This window comes from Hippocampus comes, unplaced genomic scaffold (assembly GCF_001891065.2).
Source record: "Hippocampus comes isolate QL1 unplaced genomic scaffold, H_comes_QL1_v1.1 scaffold167, whole genome shotgun sequence".
In the NCBI taxonomy this organism is placed as follows: domain Eukaryota; kingdom Metazoa; phylum Chordata; class Actinopteri; order Syngnathiformes; family Syngnathidae; genus Hippocampus; species Hippocampus comes.
In genome coordinates, this window is record NW_017805502.1 from 620,621 (window position 1) to 641,723 (window position 21,103).

A 21,103-nucleotide genomic window follows, 5' to 3' on the forward strand; every position below is an offset into this window, starting at 1 on the left:
CTAAATGAGTGCACTTTATGTTCTGAACCCATTAAATGATAGGTTTAGTGATTTGTTATTCACAAAACTCCGGCGTGCAGTCATATAATGGAGGGAACGATCCTGTCCTGGATGTTAAGATGCTGGAATAAATAACTGCGAAAAAATAGGCACATTCATACAATAATTCAGACTGTTTGAAAACATTTGGGAACAAATGGGCTTGATGTGGGAGTGTATATAAACTGATCTCTGAAGTAGAAGCACTGTTGTAGGTGTGTATGTGCTCCTGAGGAGCCTCTTGGGACTCGCATCTACGGCACGGCCAAAAAATGTTGAGGTTTACTGACGACATCTATCCAAACTGTCCATCATTACAGTGCAGCGATGATATGTTGGCTATGTGTCACCTGAGCACGCCGTCCTTGACATGGTGGTTTGGGGGAAGGCCTCCTCCTTCTTTCAGCCACTCAATTTTAGTCTCTACCCCACCAGCTGCTGAACACGTAAACTCCACGGCGCTGCCCTGAGCCTTCACCTCCACTTGTGGTGACACACGTACTGCCAGTGGCGCTACAAAAGGGAATGTCATAAAGCGGCGTTATCTTGTTAGCAAGTCTTCAGACGGTCCACCTGTTAAATATATTTGGACAATTTGCCTGTAAAGAAAAGCTAACATGATGACCTCAGCTCATTTTCATCTTTGGATGCCAAAACATTTTTCTTGAATCTCCCCCCAAAATAATGGAATAGGCCTCACTGTTCAAAGACCTTTGGAGGAGAAAGTAGAAGGTTATGTCTAACTTACATCTGACGGTAACTTTAGCCACGACTTCACTGTGGCCAACTCTATTGCTGGCTACACACTTGTAGCTCCCAGCATCCTCCGCGGTAGCCAGATTGATTTGGAGATCGCCGTCGCTGACCTGGGCCCTCGCCGGTAAGGCGCCATCTAGCTTGCTCCAAATGTAGCTCAGTGGAGGAGTGCCATGAGCCAGGCACTGCAACCTGATCACCTCCCCGACACGCACGGCCACATCATCAGGCACAGAAGTAGCATACGGTGGGGCTGGGGAAAAAGGGGACCGGGTTTATCATGAGACAGATGAGGATGATCGCACAGCTGTAAAAAAACTGAATCTAGCACAACACTCATTATTATTTGTCCCAAGACAAATGTTGACAAATGCATCCAAACAAGACATCCTCAGCAAAGCTCGACAACCAGCCGTATTACAGAGATGCAAATAACTTCAGAACTTTTATAGACTGTATTTTTCAGACTGGAGTCTGAAAAATCCCGCTTCTGACTCTGGAAAAGTTCCACTTTTTAGTTTTAAAGGGCTGACCTTAATGGGAATGTCACTTTGTGTCGTTGGCAAAGGTAGAATCCTGGTTGGTTGTCTCGCCTTTTAGTACTCCTTGTTGTGGTGGAAGCCGTACACTAAACTAGCGATACATTAGACATTACAGTAGTTGCTATGATGACTTCTTCCATTTCTTCTACTTTTTCGGTTGGCAAATAATTTTGTTGTATTACCGCTATCTTATTTTAATGTGGCATCTGCATGTGAATGTGTGACGTATCCTTAGTTTAGCCTGCGGCTCCAGCCATCCATCCGTTTTCTGATCCGCTTATTCTCATAAGGGTTGCGGGGATTCTAAGCTTGGCCACAAATTGATGCCGGATTCTAGCTCTGGTTAGCCCTTTTTTCAACTAACAAGACAGGTATTTCCCTAGTTAGAAGCAAAAGTTCCGAATCGAAATGGAACCCGTTTGCTGCCGATAAGCCTTATCGGCAGCGAACGGATAAGGCAACGGAGATTTGGGGTGCCAGTCCAAGCTCTGCTGCTACTGGTATTGTTTTTTGCTAAATTAAATGCCCCAAAAATGCAAGTTATACTCAAGAGCGATTTATACAAAGCATATGTTCTTGTCTTCTTCATGATTAATTTTTGACTGGTGCAACTTATATGCCGGAGCAAGTTAAGTCCCAAAAATACAGTAAATAAGGATATGTACTGTAATACAACAACAAAACAAAATTAATTAAATTTGCACATATACTTACTACAGTGCAGTATAGAACAAAACAGATGAAGTATAAATAAAAATATCTATTATGCAGCACATTTTATCATATAAGACATTTTCTTGAAAATATTTCTTTTACATATAACTAGTTTGGTGAAAAAAAAAGTTTTTAATCTGTATCAGACTTTTTTATATGTTATCCAATTTAAAACAAATGAACAAACAAACAAACAAACGCCCCAACTGTGCAGCATCCATAAATTTGTCACAAAATGTGAGCGGAAAATAAAACTGTTACTTACTTTCTACATCCAGCGTAATGGTAACTTCAGTCGTGCCCATGTTGTTCACAGCACTGCAGATGTATTCCCCAGAGTCTTGGCGTCCCACATTGGGCAGTACTAGGTTGCCGTCTACCACCTTATGTCTCCAAGGCATAGGTGACCGCAATTTTGACCATGTAATCGTTGGTGCAGGGAAACCTTGGAGCGCAAAGCAGGTAGAAAGTGTTGTATGAATCTAGCAGCTTTAGCTCTCTGCTTAATTTGCAGTGACACGACACAGGTGACAACAGGCGGAAAATGATTTTGTTTTTTACTAGTTTGTTTGATTACCATGGGCATCGCAGCGCAGGGTTGCGGTTTGTCCTTCCACCACAATCATCAGCGGCTCGGGAACAATGACTCTGGGCACCGAGGGCATTTGGGAGCTTCCCTGCACAATGACTTCTACCCTGGTCTCGGTGCTACCTTCGTTGTTGCGTGCAACACACACGTATGTACCGCTATCTTCCGGACGAGCCACAAGTATCTGAGCCGGAGGAAATGCGTGGTTAATGTGATGTTTGAGTAACATTTTCCCGTGTCAAGAGATGATTTATCTGACAGTACCTGCATGACTGCATTGGATTCTGCGGGAACGGGACTGCTCAGCTTGATCTTGCGGTTGCTGTCCAACCTGTGCCATGAGACAGATGGGCGCGGCTCTCCTGAAGCCTGGCATTCCAGGTTAATAGGTTCACCCACCCTGATGTGCACTGGCCCAACAGGGGTGACAGTGGCCACAGGAGACTCTGCTTAGACGATAATTATAGATTGATTACCATGCCATTCAGAGTCGTGAAAAGTCGAGCATGAACTATCGTGTGCACGTATGGTATGAAATTACCTTTCACAATCAAGGATATAATAGTGTGGGTGATGCCAAATGGGTTGCTGGCCACGCAGCGGTAAGCACCATGATTCATGGGTTGTGCATTTACAATGGTAATGACAGAACCATCGGGGCCAACCTTGACGTTGTCTGTGGGGAAGGATTGCAAATGACATCCGCTGGAAATTTTGCAAATTAAAGAGGAAACACAAACTAAATGGCACCCACGTCTCAGAAAATCGGGTGGAAAAAAAAAGCACATTTTGATTCAGTAACAGTCCTGGTGAGTGTTTTAAGAGAAGGAGAGATTTTGGTAAATACCTGGCAGTGGTTGGTTGGTCGATAGTTTCCACTCCAGTCTGACAGGTTGGGCTCCGCTGTACACTTTACACCTGAAGCTGGCCGATTCGCCAACACGAACTGTCGCGCTGTGAGGCTCAATGGCGATGATTGGACTTTGAAGACCTATCAAAAGAGAGTAGTGTTTTCGGAAATATTTTTTTTACAGGTACAGTCAATGAATCATCTAAATGAGTTTATCATTGACAATGACAAATTTTGGAAGCGAGAGTGCAGCCTTGGCATATTGTGGCACCGACAAGTCTCAGAAACAGAAATAGAAACTGAGATTGTTCAATCTGGACGCAGTAATTTCATTCAGAAAGCAGGCATTATTGGTTTCTGTCATGCCCTGTCCAAGTTAGACGCCATAAAAAGTCATTTTCATGACCTGACTGAGATGTATTTCACCTTCACCACATGTATGTGAAATCTCAGGGGAGCTTACGTGAGGATGACGACGTGACCGAGACAGAGACAGAGGCCCGGTGAATTTGCGATCCTGGAGCGCTCTGCACTTGACAGATGTACTCTCCCGAGTCCTCTGGGGTAGCTGACAGGATACGAAGCTGACTGCCAACAACCTGTGCGCAGTAGATTCAGTTATGTGGAGCAACAGCAATTGATAGAAAAAAAAAATACCCTGCTTTACATTTAAGCTTTCCAAATATCGACACGTGTCAATATGCCACACTTCGTTCAGTTAAGATTTGGATTTTCACATTTTTCAACTCAACTGCATTTATAGAGCACTTTAAAACAACCACTGCTGTATACAAATTGCCGTACATGGAGCAAAAATAATTCATACAACACCAAATAATAAAACAATAAATTAATAACAAAGACAGTAGAAAGCACAAAATCAGTAAAACAAAAGATTAAGTCTTATGCTGAGTCAAAAGCCAATAAATAAAAATGAATTTTATGACGAGTTTTAAAGCTGGGGGCCTTGCCTCACGTTCGGCGGGAGTTCATCCAAAGAGAGGGACCAGCAACAGAAAAGGCTCGATCCCCTCTTAGCCTCTGCTCAGTTCTCGGTACCTCTAATAGTGTCTGGTCTGCAGACTTGAGGCACCGGGCAGGTGCGTATGGGCAGAGGAGCTCAGAGAGATAAGGCCATTAAAAGATTTGGATTTAAGTTACGTGCTCCCTCTTATGAGTACCAGTTAGGGGCGAGCAGCAGCCTTTTGGACCAACTGGAGACACTTAATGGAGGATTGGCTGACTCAAATGTAAAGTGCATTACAGTAATCCAGCCGTGATGTGACAAAAGCATGAATTACTGGCTCAAAATGCTCTTGAGAAAGGAGAGACTTTATGAGACATGTCACGATAAAGTGTGAGAACCTTCTATAACAAGGTTTACTACACTGACATAAACCCAGGCAAGCATGATGGGCGTGCTGTCACATTCAAATCTACCTGGTGATTGGAAGACAGGCTTCCACTCGCTCTGGTCCAAGTTACTCGGGGAGGAGGATTTCCAGAGACGATACAATTGAGGTACAGGTTGTGACCCTCATGGACGTCTGCTTCAGACGGCTGGATTCTGACAATTGAGGAACTTTGATCCGCTGCATGAGCACAAACATACCCAGTGAAGACCTCTGTTGCCAATCAACCCCAAGAATGAACGGACAGAAGAGTTCACCTTTGAGCACTGAAACCTTGATGGGTGCACTGTTCGAGCCCACGCGGTTGCTGCCTACGCACATGTACGTGCCTGAATCCGATACTTTTACGCTGGGGATAAGCAGCGTACCGATGTCGGTGCGGTCCATGCTGGCCTAGAGGGTACATACCAGGAAGTGAGTAGATTAGAATGACAAGACACGCCCAATTTTTCATCATTTGGCTTATTGTGACAGCACAGCAAGCAACTGGCGATGAACACTGGCTACTTACCTGGATCGAGTCCTTTGAAACAAACACAAATATGACGTTGTGACATCACTAGCTAAAGCAACACAAAAGCACTACTTTACATGTAGGCTGGAATAGAGTCTGCTATGGTGGCTCGTGCCTGAATTCTACGGCATACGTTTGACACACAGATGATTGCATTAAAGGATGACGACATTGAGGCTGTTAGAAGAGGCTATGACACATGATGGTTGTGGGATTAAGTCTTTAAGATACTACAGAAATATGTCCTCAAATGAACACAAAATAAGAAATTAGGGACAAAGCCCATCCAGCTTGGAAAACCTTTTGGGCTTTTTAACCCCGAGCTTGACTGTTTAGCTTCAAGGCTGAAAATGACATTTTATTAAAATTCCTGGATTGAGGAGAGGGGGTGGGATGGGGCTGTGGGGTGGGGGTGGGGGGGTCAAGGAAGGCATTTCCGCATCTGGGGGCTATTTGGGCATGGACAAAGCTACTTAGCTGCAGCCTGTCCGAACGTAAGCCGGGCTAAACTGAGCAGCGGCCGAGGCGGGCCCTGGCTCAGCGCGTGTCTGAACACACCGACGACTTTACAAAGCCAGCCATGTGCCAGAATATACAGAATTTATGGTCGGTTGCACGGCTGAGTCTGGCTTTGGCTGGGAACGGCTGAAGTGAAGGAATGGCACGACTAAACAGGCCCGAGAGCTTCACTGTGCCCCGGAGCAGGGTGGAGCAGCTAATAAAGAAAAAGTGGAGGGGAAAAGATGCGTGAAATTCTTCCACTGTCTACTATATGCATTCTAGTGTTCACAGATGAAGTTGCTCATGGTATGAGGAGGACGGTACAAAACAAAGGACAATGGATCATCAATAGGGGACGACATGAAAGCACGCCCCGCAACCCTTGTGAGGATAAGCGGATCAGAAAATGGATGGATGGATGGATGGATAAAAGCGCGCGCAGCATGCATGTACATTAAGAAGCTAATTGGATCCAGCGAGTTGGTTTTAATTTTTTTTTTTTGGCACCAACTCAGAAATTAATGGTTCCTAAAAGGCGTGAATCAAGGACATATTGGATCATGCACTAAGTGAACAAAGTGTGAAGAAGGTGTCAGTGGAGGACACTGGATGTGATCTACAGAATGGGACGGACAGTGGACAGATGGACAGACCTGAAACTCCTCATTACGTCTGTGTAACACATCGACACTGTTGCTTTTAAACTGTTGGAAACCGTGAGAAGGAACGGCCTGAGCAAACGTCAGAACAGGGGGAGGTACCAAAAACAAAAAGGGTGGGGAGTGGGGGAGGACATAAACACAGGGGAGGAAAAAAATAGAGGCAAATGGTCAAAACGCAGAAACAGTCACAGTATTGGAATCACCTGTGCAAGAAAGGGTTTGTGAGCACACTCGCAATCATGTTAGCATCATCTTAGGTACGCATCATCATCTCACCTGGGATGGGATTTGTCCCCCGTTTTTAAGCCAGGTGAGCTTCGGCATTGGTGATCCTGATGCACGACAGTACAACCTCAAGGTGTCCCCCTCATGGGCGTCAATATTTTGGGGGCTAACTTGGACTTGGGGCTGTGTGCCAAGTCCATTGCCATTCGATCCTTTAAAAATAAATAAATAAACAAATGGCAATGATTGGCAGATATTTCCACTAAAGCGTCTTTTTTTTCCATCTGTTAGTCTGTCTGCTCATTGTTTATTATTACTAGCACTACTTCCTGGTTTATGGAGAATAACGCGCAAGTGAGGACCGAATTGATCATCTAAAGAATGGCATTTTGTGACTTTTCTATTGATGCCACAATGACTCAACCTGTGAAAGCAAATTCTTTTCCTTAATGTTTTTTTCTTGTACTTTGGGGGACAATCTGGTCCTGTCTTTTTAATCAATTTAATGTCGTGCAAAAAGGACCTCTGTGGAAAAAAAAAATCATTAAAATAACAACACTAATCATGGCCTCAACTTCTTATTCATTGGGAGAATAGATTATTGATGATAAGACTGGCAGACAAATTTTTACAACCTTTTTTGAGTCAGACATGCAAGTAAACTATCCTAAATTATTATTTTAATTTGTTCGCACTAATTTCAAATCTGCCCTCGTTTTTTTCCTCCAGCATATCAAGTGTTTACATAATTACTACTACTGCTACCACTACTACTACTAATAATAATAGAATAGCAATAATAGAATACGTAATATTGCCATACAAAGCAACATTAATGAATTAAGGGTTAGGTTTGGCAAAAGGTGGATTTTTTTCCCCCGAAAGCTATAAATTACAATTTATGGTATTGCACAAGCTTTTACAGGTCAAATTTAAAAACAAAAAATGAAAATATCACAAAAACCTGATGTGTTAGAAACAAACAGAAAGCCATTTTTTAAAATCAACATCAAAAATTCATTTAAAGCCAAGTCTGATTAAAATTTCCTCTTGACCAGTGTTGTTACAGTATTATCATCATATGTTAATGTAATTTATAAAGACAAATTGGCTTTGAAAAAATTAAAACAAGTGGAACAAGACCTCTTCAGCCCAAAATGTTTCTATGTGAGTACTGTAGTGAGACGGAGTTTCACTTATGAAGATACTGAGAGCATACTTTTGACAAAAAGGGAAACCCGTGCTGTGTGTTCGCCGTGGGTGTTCAGAGCTTTGCAGGCGTACTCCCCCTCATCTGCCTGGTCTACTGCTGTAAAGGTCAACACGTTGCCTCTGATTACTGCCCTGGGACTCATTCGGTTCCCGGGACCGCCTGGAAAAATAATTTAAAAAAAACAACAACACACAATGACATCCTGTCACTACACCAGTGGGAAAACAACAAGTCTACTGGAGGTCCAACCGGTCGTACCGATCCATTCAATGGCAGGATTTGGGTTGCCGGTCACTGTACAGCGAAACTCAGCTCTCTGGCCCTGTTGGACAGTCAGTGTGGAAGGGCTAATGGAAGCCACAGGCTGGGCCCCCTCAGCAGCTACAAAAGACACAACGGTAAGATGACCAATTGAAGGAATCTACCATGGGGTGCCGTGTGGTCATTTTTAGTCGTCTTGCTGTGGCAGAGTTTATGAAGGAGAAAGAAAGTGGCACGGAGCCATTGGTGGGGCCTCCGAGCGTATTGCTGCCTGTAGGAGTTTGGCAGGCTGCAGTCCTGTAAGCCGCCAAAGCAAAAGAAAGGCTTCTTTCAGACGGACTGCAGCAGTTACAGTGTGTGCAGGCCAGCAGAGAAGCTCTGGGACGGTTGAAACTGGGACACTGTGACCTTCAAGATATCAACTGTTCGGAGAGACTCCATCTCATTCATGGGAAGGAAAATGTGATCGTGATGACTGTTTTGAGTCTGATTCACTACTTCATTTAATCTCCCGTTTTTCATCATTGTATTTCAACTTTATTGTCAGCCCTCAATCCACACTTCTCTTGGTATTGAGCTCCAGTAACCAGTCATAAACTTCAAAAAACAAACAAACAAAAAAAGGGGAATCCGAATATTTCTTTTCAATAAAATCAAGATCGCAGTCAACAATCTACACTGCCAACGAAAAAGATGATGACATCCCAAATTAGAGTAATGCAAGTCAGAATAAGGGAGCCTTTCGAAAGTCCATCATGAAAACAGCAAATAACCAGCATTTGCCACATTATGCTATTTTAGATATGAGTGAGGATGCCCAATAGACCAACATGTATCATTTTATCTGTGTTCGGAGTAATACTCATTCTTACCCCTGAAAGAAAATTGGCCTCCGAAGTGTAGCTCGACAAATCCATCCATTTTCCTAACTGCCTATCTCTAAAGAAAATAAATATATTCCTTTCCCTCTTTTGGTTAAGTTTATACTAAACTCAAAGTGTAATATTATTTGATTTCCATCAGTAACCCTGACGTTCATAAATATGCGACGTGGCACATTTGGCTACAATATGCAAAAAGGTTGTCATGGGATGTGTTCAACACAGTATGATGTTTGAAGCCCAGATGAGATCGGCTTCTCGGCTCAGCATGTTTCTTTACAAGATGAAGACAAGACGGGGAAAAAAAGGAAATAAGAAGAGACTCCTCCAAAGTCAGAATGTTGAGACACTGCTGCTCTTCAGAGTGATTAAAATTGTTGTTGGAAACTGAATTCAATCAAACCGTTTACTAATTTAAAAACTCCCATTACAATTAACAAAGGCGGGGGGTTACTTATCAGAGTGAAGGTACAATAGACGTTGTTTTTATCAGTGTCAACAGTTATTTCTTTTTGTAATTATATGATATGCAACTGTGATAACATTTGACTGTAAAACCATTTTCCCTCATCTCATGAGGAAAATGTATTTGCATCAAATGAACTTTACGCTAGACTTGCGCTTGGCATGAAAAAAGGGCCCTTCATGTGCAGTTGGCTGCAGCTAAGTTTCCATAACTTTCAAATGTTTTCAGAGGGTCACTTTTAAAACCTCTATCAGTAATTCAAAGTGCTCTCAACATTCATGAGGAGTTGTCCATAAGGCTGAACGTAGAATGTTCTCTGCAGTGACAGAGCCCTGTAAACCAAGAGGAGAGAGCCAGTAATGCTCATGTACAATCTAGAACATGTTTTGGACTCAAACAAAGAGCGCAATTGATTGTACATGGGCCCTACCAGGCCAAAAGGGCATCATCTGGAAGAAGAGCGCATGCAGATGCAGAGGGATGCGAGAGGCAAGTGTTCTTCCGAAGAGAGCGAAAACCATGCCCGTGCTGACTTACGCTTTCTGTGTCCTTCAAACATTTCATAGGCTGTGTAAAACATCTGTGTCTGTGAGGCCTCTAGAGATGGGGGAGGGAGAGGGAAAGGGGGTGGGGGGAGTGGGGGGACAGGTTAACTGATTGGTCAGTTCTTGGGGTCGTTCAACTCCCCGTCTCTCCATGAGACATCTGCCAGTGTGGGGCCAAACATTACTGTAAAAATGCGAAGAAATAACTGGCATTTTCTGGACAGAAAAAATTCTGGCCGATTTTTGGAGCTATTGGTATACTGCAAAATTAGAAAAGGTGCATTCAAAAGAAAATAATAGGAGTCCTACTTACCGTAAATAAAAATGCATCATTATGGATGACCATGATGTATCCCACCAGGGATTCTACAATGATTTATGCAACTGTACATGCGTATGTATCATATGAGTTCTTTAAAGGTCTCATGTCATCCCCCTAAAAACAAACATCCAAATTTCCCCTTCAATTTAGTTTGGGAGAAAATCCTATGCATTTCGAAACCAGAATTGTGCTGGGTCAGGCCAGGGTAATTTTAGTTAACAAAAAAAAAGAGCAAAATAACTACACCAAACACTGAAAAAACATTTTCGGGAACAAAATTAAAAAAAAAAACAAAAAACGAAAATACTTTGGGAAAAAAAAGAAAAGTAACTGAAACCACGACAACAATCTTCAATTATAGTAAGTGTCCTTCATTTTGGTCTTTCTCAATTCATTTAATTCCCGAGCCATTGGGAGTTGATTTTAAACAGACTGATTTTGGTCTTACAGCACGGCTGTCGTATTGGAGTTGTAGTCCTTCTGCCATCTGACGCCTAGAAGCAAGGTCATCTAACAGAAGCCAATAAAAAAAAAGCATAAACAAATGAAGTTCTTCCGCCGTGATGAACTAGCATGGTTGTTATGGCTCCGATGGCTCTCCTGCTTTTGTCACTTAAGTCAGCCCGGAATGCGACGCTAGATAATAAATGCTTCCCCTTTTGTGTACCCATCATCTATTTCTCTCTCTATCAATCAATCGAGTATCCGAACAACGGGGTTTCATACTTCTCAAAAGGGATTCAAGCCACAAATCCACGGCAAACAATTGATTGAAAACGAGCCCAGCCTTGCTTTATTCAAGACTTTAGGGTTGTGATGCATCAAACTTTAAAAGCAGTATTATTATTATGCATTGAGCTTATTGTACTTCAACATCTGTGGACTGCTATACATTATCTGTACAGTGTTTGATTTGTGGATGGTTGTTTTTAAATAATGTTTTGGTTGCGTTTTCACAGCAAACTACTTGCAGGGATATTTTTTAATCTTGCACGAAGAAAGAAAAAAAACATTTAAAAAACCCTAATAGAAAATGAATTAAAACAAAGCATTTTCGATTATAAAAGCTGATGAAAACTAACAAAGCGGCTTTAAAAATGGATTCAAACTACCGGTAATTAAAAAGAAACAAAACACTCAAAATCAATTAAAAATAAATCATAATAAAAATTCCAAACCTATTATAACCCCGGCTCAGGCACATCAACGTAAGCTTTCATCCATGTCCTCTTTGATTTTTAAAAAAAGCATCTGGCTAATGCATTTTGGTGACACTCACGTGCAATTAACTTTCAGACTTACCTCTTACGTTTATTGAAAATCAAAGCCAACTGTGTGTTAATGCGAATTGGATCAGGCTCATCTCATAGCAGAGTGGCCAGTGGGTAAATTTGTAAACTAAAATAGGACACAATGACAAATGGACTGAGAGTAAAATCTGTACCACAATGAAACCATTTCTCACAGAGCTTCAAGACACAAACAAAAACTCACGGAGCATGACAATGAAACCAATATGCGGGCATGGTACGTAGCATGGCTACACATGCAGGTTAGTAGCAACAAGCCATTTCACACACATCAAAAGAAATAATGAGTTACATGACAGCTGCTAAAAACATACAGCTTGTGGTCATTTTTTCAAATTATTTTATTGATGTTCAAAATAACAGGAGCTCTTTTCTTACAGTGGAACAAACTCCTCACCATTACTTTAATTCATATTCTATTTTCCACCAGATGCTTTCACAGTCATGATAAATATTACAAATTTAAACACAAACAACTTGGCGTGGACGTTTACATGTGACATGTGTAAAAAAATATAGATGTCAAAAACAAGTTTTATACCAGCAACTTGAAGTATACTTGCAAATTGTATGACATAGACAAAGCATCAGGGAGCATGGATAAACAAGAAAAAGCGATGCAAATAAAAGTTGATGGGCTAAAATGAAGCATAAAAATAGTATTTGGTTTATAAAGCTCTCTTAAAACTCTACACATGGTGCGTAGTTACGTTTGCCACATTGAAAATGTTCTGGACCATATTTCAGTCAAAGTGTGTGTCAACAACCTTGAAGATAGATTACTACAGTTGTTTTCATGGCTCTTCTGCATCTTAAATCGGACGTAAAATAACTGAACAACCGTGCCATAAATGTGACTCGTACCGGCACTCAGGAAACACTGGCTAGTACAGGAGCAGGTTAAAACACAAGTTTTGCCAACTGTATGGCACACAGCACCGTTTGGGTCACGAGCATCCATGACCTGGATTGTTTGAGATGTCACAGCTAATTCATGAAGGAATTCTGGACATCTATCAGTTGCTCCTTAAAGACGTCCTCTTTGATTGTCTGAGTCACTAAAGCACCTGGAAGGCCTCCGCATTAACTCCACACCATTGCACTCTGCAGCTCTGGCAGGTCGGACACCAAGGAGCCCAAAGTTTAAGGATTCAACACCCTGCTAGCAGAATCTCAAGCCATAGGAATCAGCAGCTCGTCATCCGTAAGCAAATAAACCACCACCGATTTATTCAACCCAATATGGAAAAGAAGTGAGAACTGGTTAAGTACTGTAAGAAAGGGCTCTGTTGAGAGCGAGTGCCCATTGTTTATGTGACATGATCATTGATCTCATCATACAGTATATGTCTAGTCCCAAGTTTTCATTTGAAAAACCCACAAGCTGTATCTCAGCAGACAGAGCAGGAAGTTCCTTGAATCAGACAAAACTGCACCAGCAAGGTTAAAAAAAAATGCAGTTGGACGGGCCATGACTAGAATGTAAGGACGAGCAAAGTGCTGAGAGCAAAAAGCCAAACTATTGGAAGTTAGGGCTGAAAGCTCACAATGTTGTTACCTAGTAGCCAGCCAAGTGTTCACAGAGCACAAAAAAGCAAAGAAGCATGCGCCATTTCAAGCTGAAGCAGGGAGAAGGGGCGGGGGGAGTCAGAGCTGGTTGGACGGTGGAGGAGGCTAACGGTGCCAAGGATCACAAACCTGGCACATAGAGGATGGCATTGCCCTCGTCCATAGCGTACATGTTGGAGCCCGTGCAGACGTACATGCCAGCGTCCTCTGGCTGGACGTTCTGAATGGTCAGGATGCCGTTGAAGTCCATCGCCCGGTTGGGAAGCTTCCCGTTACCCAGACGGGTCCAGACCAGCGTGTAGGCCGGCGACTGCAAGACAGAATGTTTGCCGTCGTCACCTTAAGTATCTCTCTCTTCATGATGTTACATCCACCAATACGTGGCTTTTTTAAAAGTCATACTTCATAGATCAAGTGACCCATTTCCCTTTTTTTTTTTGCACAGTATGCAGAATAAATGGACATGGCATCATAAATCCTCTGATTTGAATCAAGCTTCATGCCGATTCCAATTCAAAATCTGCAAAAGCGAGTGGTGAATTTAACACACGGGTGTCATTAATACCTTGCTCTTTGCTGTGCAGATGAAGTTTACAGTCGAGCCCACCCGGACTGTTTGAGCTTTGGGTTCCTCAACTGTCACCTCAATGGCTTTGGTTGGGACACCTGAGAAAAGGAGAAAAATGCTAAGCTGATCGTCACATTCCAAAAGCAATGGCCTATGCCATTATTTTATTCAGAAAACACCAAAAACTGGAACCAAATCCAAATTAGACATTATTGATTGACAATTTCATTTCAGGGTGGAATTGAATGAAAAGTGGCTAAGACTGCATGACTGTCCGTGTTTTATGTTGTGTTGTGTTATATTATTTTGTTATTTTATCTTACTGGTAACTTTATGTTATGTTTATGCTAAGAAACCTGCCATGGGAGTATGGCTGAATTTATGCTCAGTCGGGGGCATTTACACTGTTGTGTTGATTAATGTGCACTGTCCCAATGAAATAAATAAATACATACAAATTTTAAATCTGTTTAACTAATGATCTAGTTGATTTTTGCAGAGGTGGCCAGCATCCTCGGGAAAGGATAAGGTCAGAAAATCGTTTTGGTCAAAATAGAGTAAGATTTGGGCCCGGGATGGGCAGCTGGCAGATCACAGGCAAAATGCCCCTTGATTGATTAAAAAAAACATATATTTTATATCCTTTTTTTCACAAAACTTCTTTACAAACTACTGATAAACATTCAATATACTGTAAGTTTTCCATGAGAAAAGGAGGGAAAAACACGCCCCCCACCCAAAAAAAAAAAATCAAATCTGAAAACAGCAATTATGCAATTCAATTGTACTTTTATGTTGAAATATCAACATTTGACACTCGATAGCAGACAAATCATAGTTGGATCTTAAACTGTCCTGTACTACATCTGTGCGTGGTCCTATGCGGCCACCCCAGTAGAACTGATGAAACATTGTGGCGCCTTCCAGTATTTAAGTTGCCTATCCCTGATTTAGACCATTATTTTAAGAGAGTGAGGTAAACATGAAGATTTGGTGAAAATTTAGACCGGTAAATCATTCACTGTCTTGACTTTAAGCTTGTAAAATAACGGTATGAATAACCCCTGTTATGACTGCCGATCAGTGCATGTTGTACCACACAGGAAGCATCTCATGGCGACACGACTCATACACACTTGTGACAACAATTTCAGCGTGGCTCCTGTTGGTGCTGCGCTGGTCCCGGCAGGTACAGATGTAAACACCGGCATCGCTTGGCTGGACATTGCTGAAGTACAATTCTGCTCCTGCATATAGTTGACAAACACCAGAATAGTTGTTACAGCCATAAGTAAGGAACGTTGTTGATTCATAGATATCTCAATATCATGATTGAGTCATTGACCTTGTCTGCGTCGCTCAGCACTGCTCGAGATGGGCCGCCCGTCCTCCCTGGACCAGTGGAAGTAGTGTGGAGTGGAAACGGATACCTGACACCGCAGGGTGACTGAGCCACCCTGGCTTGTCAGGACCCTCTCTGGATACACCCTCACCACCAATGACGCTGCAGCTGCAGAGAGGCCAAAGCAAATTTATGAGGAACATTGTCGGAGAAGATCATAACAAACAACACTAAGACTTGGTCAGAGCTCCTGCACAACCCCCCCCCCCCCAAAAAAAAAAAAAACATCTCACTTGTTTAATCTAAAGAATGTAGACAGTGCAGATGAATGCTAAATTTGAGACCCCTGGGAAGTAGAAAATATCCCACTTTGAACTTATGAGATCCCAACACGAACTGTTACAGTCTAATAACATACTTTGTACAGGACAAGCAAGCGATACTTCCCAAGCAGGACGGTTTGTTTTAAATTGCGATATCGAGTGCAAACAGTAGATAGAAGATAAATATAACCACAAAAATTTGAGGAGCCCCACAGTGCAGTGTTGAATAAACTACAACCACAGATATCGAAATGTACACCTCACTCAACAGAATAGATTGTTGTGCCTGGTGAGTATCTTTTGCACCTTTTCTCCTTTTTTTGTCATCTTACCATCATATGGTCGACACTTTTGCCTCTCCTGTGGGTTGCCAACATAACCAGGAGCACATCTGTAGATGGTCAAATCAGACTTTGAAGTCAACATTGGGACACACATACGGCAACAAATAAGAAAATTATGACTGACGATTTATCATTTAACAGGAGAACACAAGTTGTACACATTTGACATGACTGAAAATACACAGTTTGAATCTGCAAGTTGAATTGAGGACACTTTTTGGTTGTCAAATATTAAAATGGGTCCAGTTATCTCAGTTCAACTTTTGCGCATTCCTGTCAACTCGATGACTAAAAATCCACTGTCTAAAGTTAGCATGTTGGTTGCGTTGGAGAAAATAGTTACCGCTCGCAGTACTGGCCAGTGTATCCAGGCTGACAGGCTGTACACTGGTAGCCTCCATTTCCCAGGCTCTCACAGGTCGGAGAAAATCTGTCAAAAAAACAAAAAAGATGACTCGACTGCAAAAAGTCATTAGCAACAAAGTAGTGTCAGTGTTATGATCCTACATACGACGTATTTGTGATGATACGGCGTTAGCATCATTGCATGTTGCAAAAGTGACTGATAAAAAGATGACACCATTGATTGCTACTTTCACCCGGGGGCTGCCAGCTCGTTATTAGGGACTCAACTGCTACTGTTTACATGGTCAGGCTGCGCAAAAATTGCTCGGTGTTATTGTTTAATACAATGAGCAGTGTTGTATTTATATACTGTATTTATGATTATTTTTTGTTCCTGGATGAGCACATTTGCCCTGCTTAGAAATCATCTCCCAAAAAATGTGGTAGCAGATCAAAATGTGGATTTCTTCAAAGAGATACGCAAACAATTGGAGTGACAGGGAAACAGACGGATTGAAGAAAGTACCCTCGTGGCAGAGCCTCCAGATTTCACAAGAAGGTTGAATTTCCTGGTATCGTGAGCATGTGACCGGTACAAGACTTCAGCTATAAATAGAGGAGGAATGCGCCGTCCAGGCATCTGTGACAGAACTCACTGGTTGTCCGGGTCGGTGTGAGGGCAGGCACAGGGCTGGCAGTCCTCCGGTGTGCCAGCAGTGGGGTCACCGAAGAAGCCGGATCCGCACTGCTCACAGAGCTCACCCTGAGTGTTGTGCAGGCAGTTCTGAAAGAAAAAAAAACATGTTGTCATGTGTGTCCCTCACACCTTCCAAGACACATTTGGGTAACTTTCAGTTTCCTACAGTGCAGATGCCAGTCTCGGGGTGGCAGGAGTCTGAGTGGCCGTTGCACTCACACGGCTCACAGTGACCCAGGTACAAGCCTCCACCGGTCCGAGTATATCCGGGTGCACAGTCCTGGAATAAATTCGGAACATGGAGTACTCAAACAAAATCAGCAGCTTCGACAGGTGAATTGAGGTGAGAAACGTGAGGAGAATTAACCTGGCAGGAAAGACCCTGGTATCCAGGTGGGCAGCGGCACTGCTCCACTTCCAGGGCCTGCGCCAGGCCGCTGTAGTTGGGCAAAGCCACTTCCATGCTGATGTCGGAGATACTGGATGAGCGCATCTCAGTAAAGTAGGACGCTCGGATCAGGATGTCATCCAGGTCGGCCAGAACCATCAACAAATGCTCTCGTGTAGCGGGCATGCCATCAGGACGGCGCCAGTGCTCCTGGAAATTGCAAAGGAGAGAAAATGGATATGCGGCTAGCTGTTTAAATAAGGCTAGAGTGAGTTTGTAGTTGTATTACTGATTTTAATGGTTGTCAAGATTCTGCAAAAACTACAAAACTCCTTTTTGGCCAACTTTGACGACGGGTGACGCATCAGCCTTAGACCGCCTATTTAAAAAGTCGGTGTGGACATGGGTAAAAGTACTCAAGGAATACATTTCCACCTCTTTCCAAGTAAGTGCTACGTCCACACGGCAGGGCACAGTGCCCAATTTGCACTTTTTGTCAAGGCTGATCTTTTTCATGCCATGCTGGCATGTAAACAGAGAAACGTTTAATGACCTCCTGATTGTGACGTTACTTGTTGCGGTGCATGAAAGCATTAAATTAAAAGTAGAAATAGACTCATTAACAAGGTCCTGGAACTGATAATTAACCATATATGGATGACAGCATTCACTGCTGTTGTAAGTTAAAGAAGACCATTGTTCTTCCAACACGGCCTTTCGTGAGATTGTGCTGGGGGCACATTATGGTGTGATTCCACTTTCATTGGTTATTATGTCCATTTATCTAAATAATTTGTGAAGTGTCATTAGAGGACAGGAAATCTGGCTATGGAGACATGCTAGCATATTGCTGGCTGTAAACAAGCACTAGTTTGGGCCAAGGGCCTCCTCGCTTTATTGTGATGATAAGATGGAAAACAGTGAAATGGAAAACGGGCAATTGCTCCACTTTCAACGCATCTTATTGTCTCTTGGCTATTTTTTTACCTCGGTGAAGACAACCTCAAATTCTTGAGTCTCTCTGCTGCCATGCTGCCTTCTCTGCCACGACGGCTGTCTAGCTACCAGAGTGATGTCATTACCCTATAGAAACAACATAAGAAGGTGAAGAAAAGCTACATATGGCCAAACTTTGCACACCAGTAATAAGATGCGTACTCACAATAATTTGTACATCTGCATCTTCAAGCAGAGTTCCTCTTGATCCAGCCACGTAGGAGATTGTGTATTTCAGTTTGCCACCATAAGAGCCCACCTTCAAAGGATTGAAGAAGAATGAACACATTTTGCTTCATCACAAAGTGCTCGTAAATGGAAGCAAACACCACCAGGTTCCCAGCCAAGCTGAATCAGAAACACATGAAATTAATTTGCAGATTATCGCGATATTGTGAAATGGAGGGGATGTAACAATCCTGAAAATACAGGGATCGACATTAACGGTGGCCCAATGTCCCACGGCCATTACACCACTATGTTGGGCCACTAGTCCACCTTTAGACCAAGGCCTAACGAGGACAGTCCAAATTTCTAAATCGCAGTCACGAAAAATGACCAAAATGAGAAATTTTTGTTTCAGACTGAAAGACTTATTGCCAAAACAATGAAAGAAACAGCATATGGTGATGATGCAAGAAAAAAAAAAAAAACGCAACGAGCAAATACTTGACTGCATAAAGGGGCATGAATCGGACTTAGTCTCACGTCACTAGGCTGATTGCCGCTAGCCTGAGCAGATTCATCCCAGCCGCAGTGGGACCATGAAATCAAAGGACAAGGGCAGCAATGCAAAGTGCTGCTTCATCACCAAACGATTATGTCCAACAATGCGTGGAAAACAACTGTGCTAACAAGAACTTTATTCACCTTAGAGTTTTAGGACATCATGCATGAACACATGCACTTCATGGCACTGTGTCTGTACTTATCGGATAATGGAATATGCCCGGGCTCGTTGAAGCATAGCTAATGGTGACCTATATTTTTAATCATTTGCTTTTACTTGTTTCTTTGTCAGTCCTCTAAAATATGCCCTCACATGAAAAAGGTCAAGAGCAGGAAAGGACCACTGCCTTTATGGAAAAAAAAAGTAAATTAAGTCAAAATTTGAATTTGGTAATTGATTTATATTTGTGCATTTTTCTTTTCTTCAGAAAAACTATTTTGAAGCTGAATGTAGGCTCTGTACCACTGCTTCTGTGAGACAGGAAAAATAAGTACTGAAAGAATCCGTTGTTTTAGTTATTGTTAGTCTGAATCTACCAACTCAGAAATAAAACGTTTAAAAGCATTTCCCGCTCCCGCCCCCTCCCCCCCGCAACCCCCAAATCTAACAGCAGCTTTTAATACTCATGACCATACGACTTAATTAATGAGGAAAAATATTGGAGCATATGTGAAAAAGAACTGTCAATGAAGGATATCGTGAGAGCAAAAAAAAAATTCTAACAGAAGATGCATATGGGAAAACCCGACGAGTGGGATGAAGCAAAGGGCACAGGGATTGTGGGAGAGGGGTCAAAAGGTGCTGGGAAGCATTGCGCTGGGGGATTTGACCCAAAGTTACAGTACCTTATCCCCTGTGAACTGTGTGGGGAGCTGCCAGTAGAGCAGATCGTCCTGGTGCAAGCTGAAACCTTTGTAGACCAGAGAGTACTGCGAGGCAAGGGGTGAGGGAAATAAAAGGAAAATGAGCCACAGAAATGGAGAGAGGCTAGCAGGCAAAGATCAAGCCTAGGAGGAGGAATGCAGAGCATAAAGTCGAATTCTTTCTTGGTACACGCTCCGGGGCGTTAATAAATCAGCCATTGTGCTGCCGACTAGCCCGCTGTCTGACAACTTCCACTCACAGTAATGTGAAAATGACAGCTTAAGACATCTGAGGGTGGCTTTAAACAGACGGCAGGACAGACGACAAACCGAAGCTGTTCTAAGTGCACAGTTACAGCGTGCTTGATGAGAGCACAGCGGCCACTGTGACAGTAGCTCAACTAGTCCTTTTTCGATCAGACGGTAAATCACGCAGGGCATTTTGTCCCTAAAGTTTTGCTCAGTCAGTCAGTTAAGATGCTCTCCTGTACCTTGCTGCCCCCTCCAGAAGCACGAGCAGTCGTCTTGCTCACTGCGTTCTCGGTCTTGATTGACAGCAAAACCACAACCCAAAAGAAATGGAAGAAAGTGATGGGGAAGGAACTAACAATGTCACTCTCACAATCTCTAGCAGAGAGTACCTGCATATGAGACGCATGGCCCGGAGAATACGATTGGGGTCTAGCAGGTTTAACTGAAGAGGAGATGCCGGAAGGACGAGCAGCTGGGCTCAGGTTACGCAAAGGCCGTCGAGAGGAAGAGGACGAGGATGAGGAAGAGGACGATGCCGGAACACGAGAGGAGAGTGGAAATTGTGGACGGGAAAAGTTTGAGAGGAGTGCCCAGACCTCATTATCCAGCTGTCTGATGTCCCCCTGAGGACGCATCAAGTGGGGATAGCCAAAGGATCCGTAACCACGCTAACACCAAAGCTGACCCGTCAGTGCTTTAGAGTTGTCAAACCAAACGCAACAAGACTGCAAGTAGTGGTCATGCTTAATCATGCATTTTAGAGAGTGAGAGCATGCACTGCACACACAAACGAGTCCAGTATCTCTTCTCAATTCAACTCTGGGATTGAGCAGATTTGACCCAGCAACATTTTGCAAGGTCTTGAGCATTCACATAAATCGTCT

At 42.9% G+C, this 21,103-nt stretch overlaps 1 protein-coding gene across 14 annotated transcripts in view; it reads right to left on the reverse strand.

Annotated features, from left to right (window-relative positions):
• Positions 1–21,103, reverse strand: part of hspg2 (heparan sulfate proteoglycan 2) — a 91,014-nt gene that overhangs the window by 12,573 nt on the left and 57,338 nt on the right. For 8 of the 14 annotated variants that reach the window (XM_019877227.1, XM_019877216.1, XM_019877215.1 and 5 more), the window contains 27 exons: positions 19,950–20,033; positions 18,541–18,633; positions 18,366–18,461; positions 17,358–17,588; positions 17,157–17,270; positions 16,950–17,077; positions 16,292–16,378; positions 15,937–15,995; positions 15,285–15,449; positions 15,076–15,186; positions 13,937–14,037; positions 13,501–13,681; positions 10,163–10,222; positions 8,276–8,398; positions 8,024–8,176; positions 6,856–7,016; positions 6,571–6,648; positions 5,160–5,295; positions 4,931–5,082; positions 3,954–4,089; positions 3,488–3,631; positions 3,182–3,316; positions 2,905–3,086; positions 2,629–2,824; positions 2,317–2,496; positions 788–1,048; positions 390–552 (listed from right to left, as the gene is read on the reverse strand). In XM_019877227.1, coding sequence (XP_019732786.1) covers positions 390–552; positions 788–1,048; positions 2,317–2,496; positions 2,629–2,824; positions 2,905–3,086; positions 3,182–3,316; positions 3,488–3,631; positions 3,954–4,089; positions 4,931–5,082; positions 5,160–5,295; positions 6,571–6,648; positions 6,856–7,016; positions 8,024–8,176; positions 8,276–8,398; positions 10,163–10,222; positions 13,501–13,681; positions 13,937–14,037; positions 15,076–15,186; positions 15,285–15,449; positions 15,937–15,995; positions 16,292–16,378; positions 16,950–17,077; positions 17,157–17,270; positions 17,358–17,588; positions 18,366–18,461; positions 18,541–18,633; positions 19,950–20,033 — 3,710 coding nt within the window. The remainder of the gene's footprint in view (positions 1–389; positions 553–787; positions 1,049–2,316; positions 2,497–2,628; positions 2,825–2,904; positions 3,087–3,181; positions 3,317–3,487; positions 3,632–3,953; positions 4,090–4,930; positions 5,083–5,159; positions 5,296–6,570; positions 6,649–6,855; positions 7,017–8,023; positions 8,177–8,275; positions 8,399–10,162; positions 10,223–13,500; positions 13,682–13,936; positions 14,038–15,075; positions 15,187–15,284; positions 15,450–15,936; positions 15,996–16,291; positions 16,379–16,949; positions 17,078–17,156; positions 17,271–17,357; positions 17,589–18,365; positions 18,462–18,540; positions 18,634–19,949; positions 20,034–21,103) is intronic. The other 6 variants (XM_019877226.1, XM_019877229.1, XM_019877223.1 and 3 more) reach the window with 4 other exon arrangements.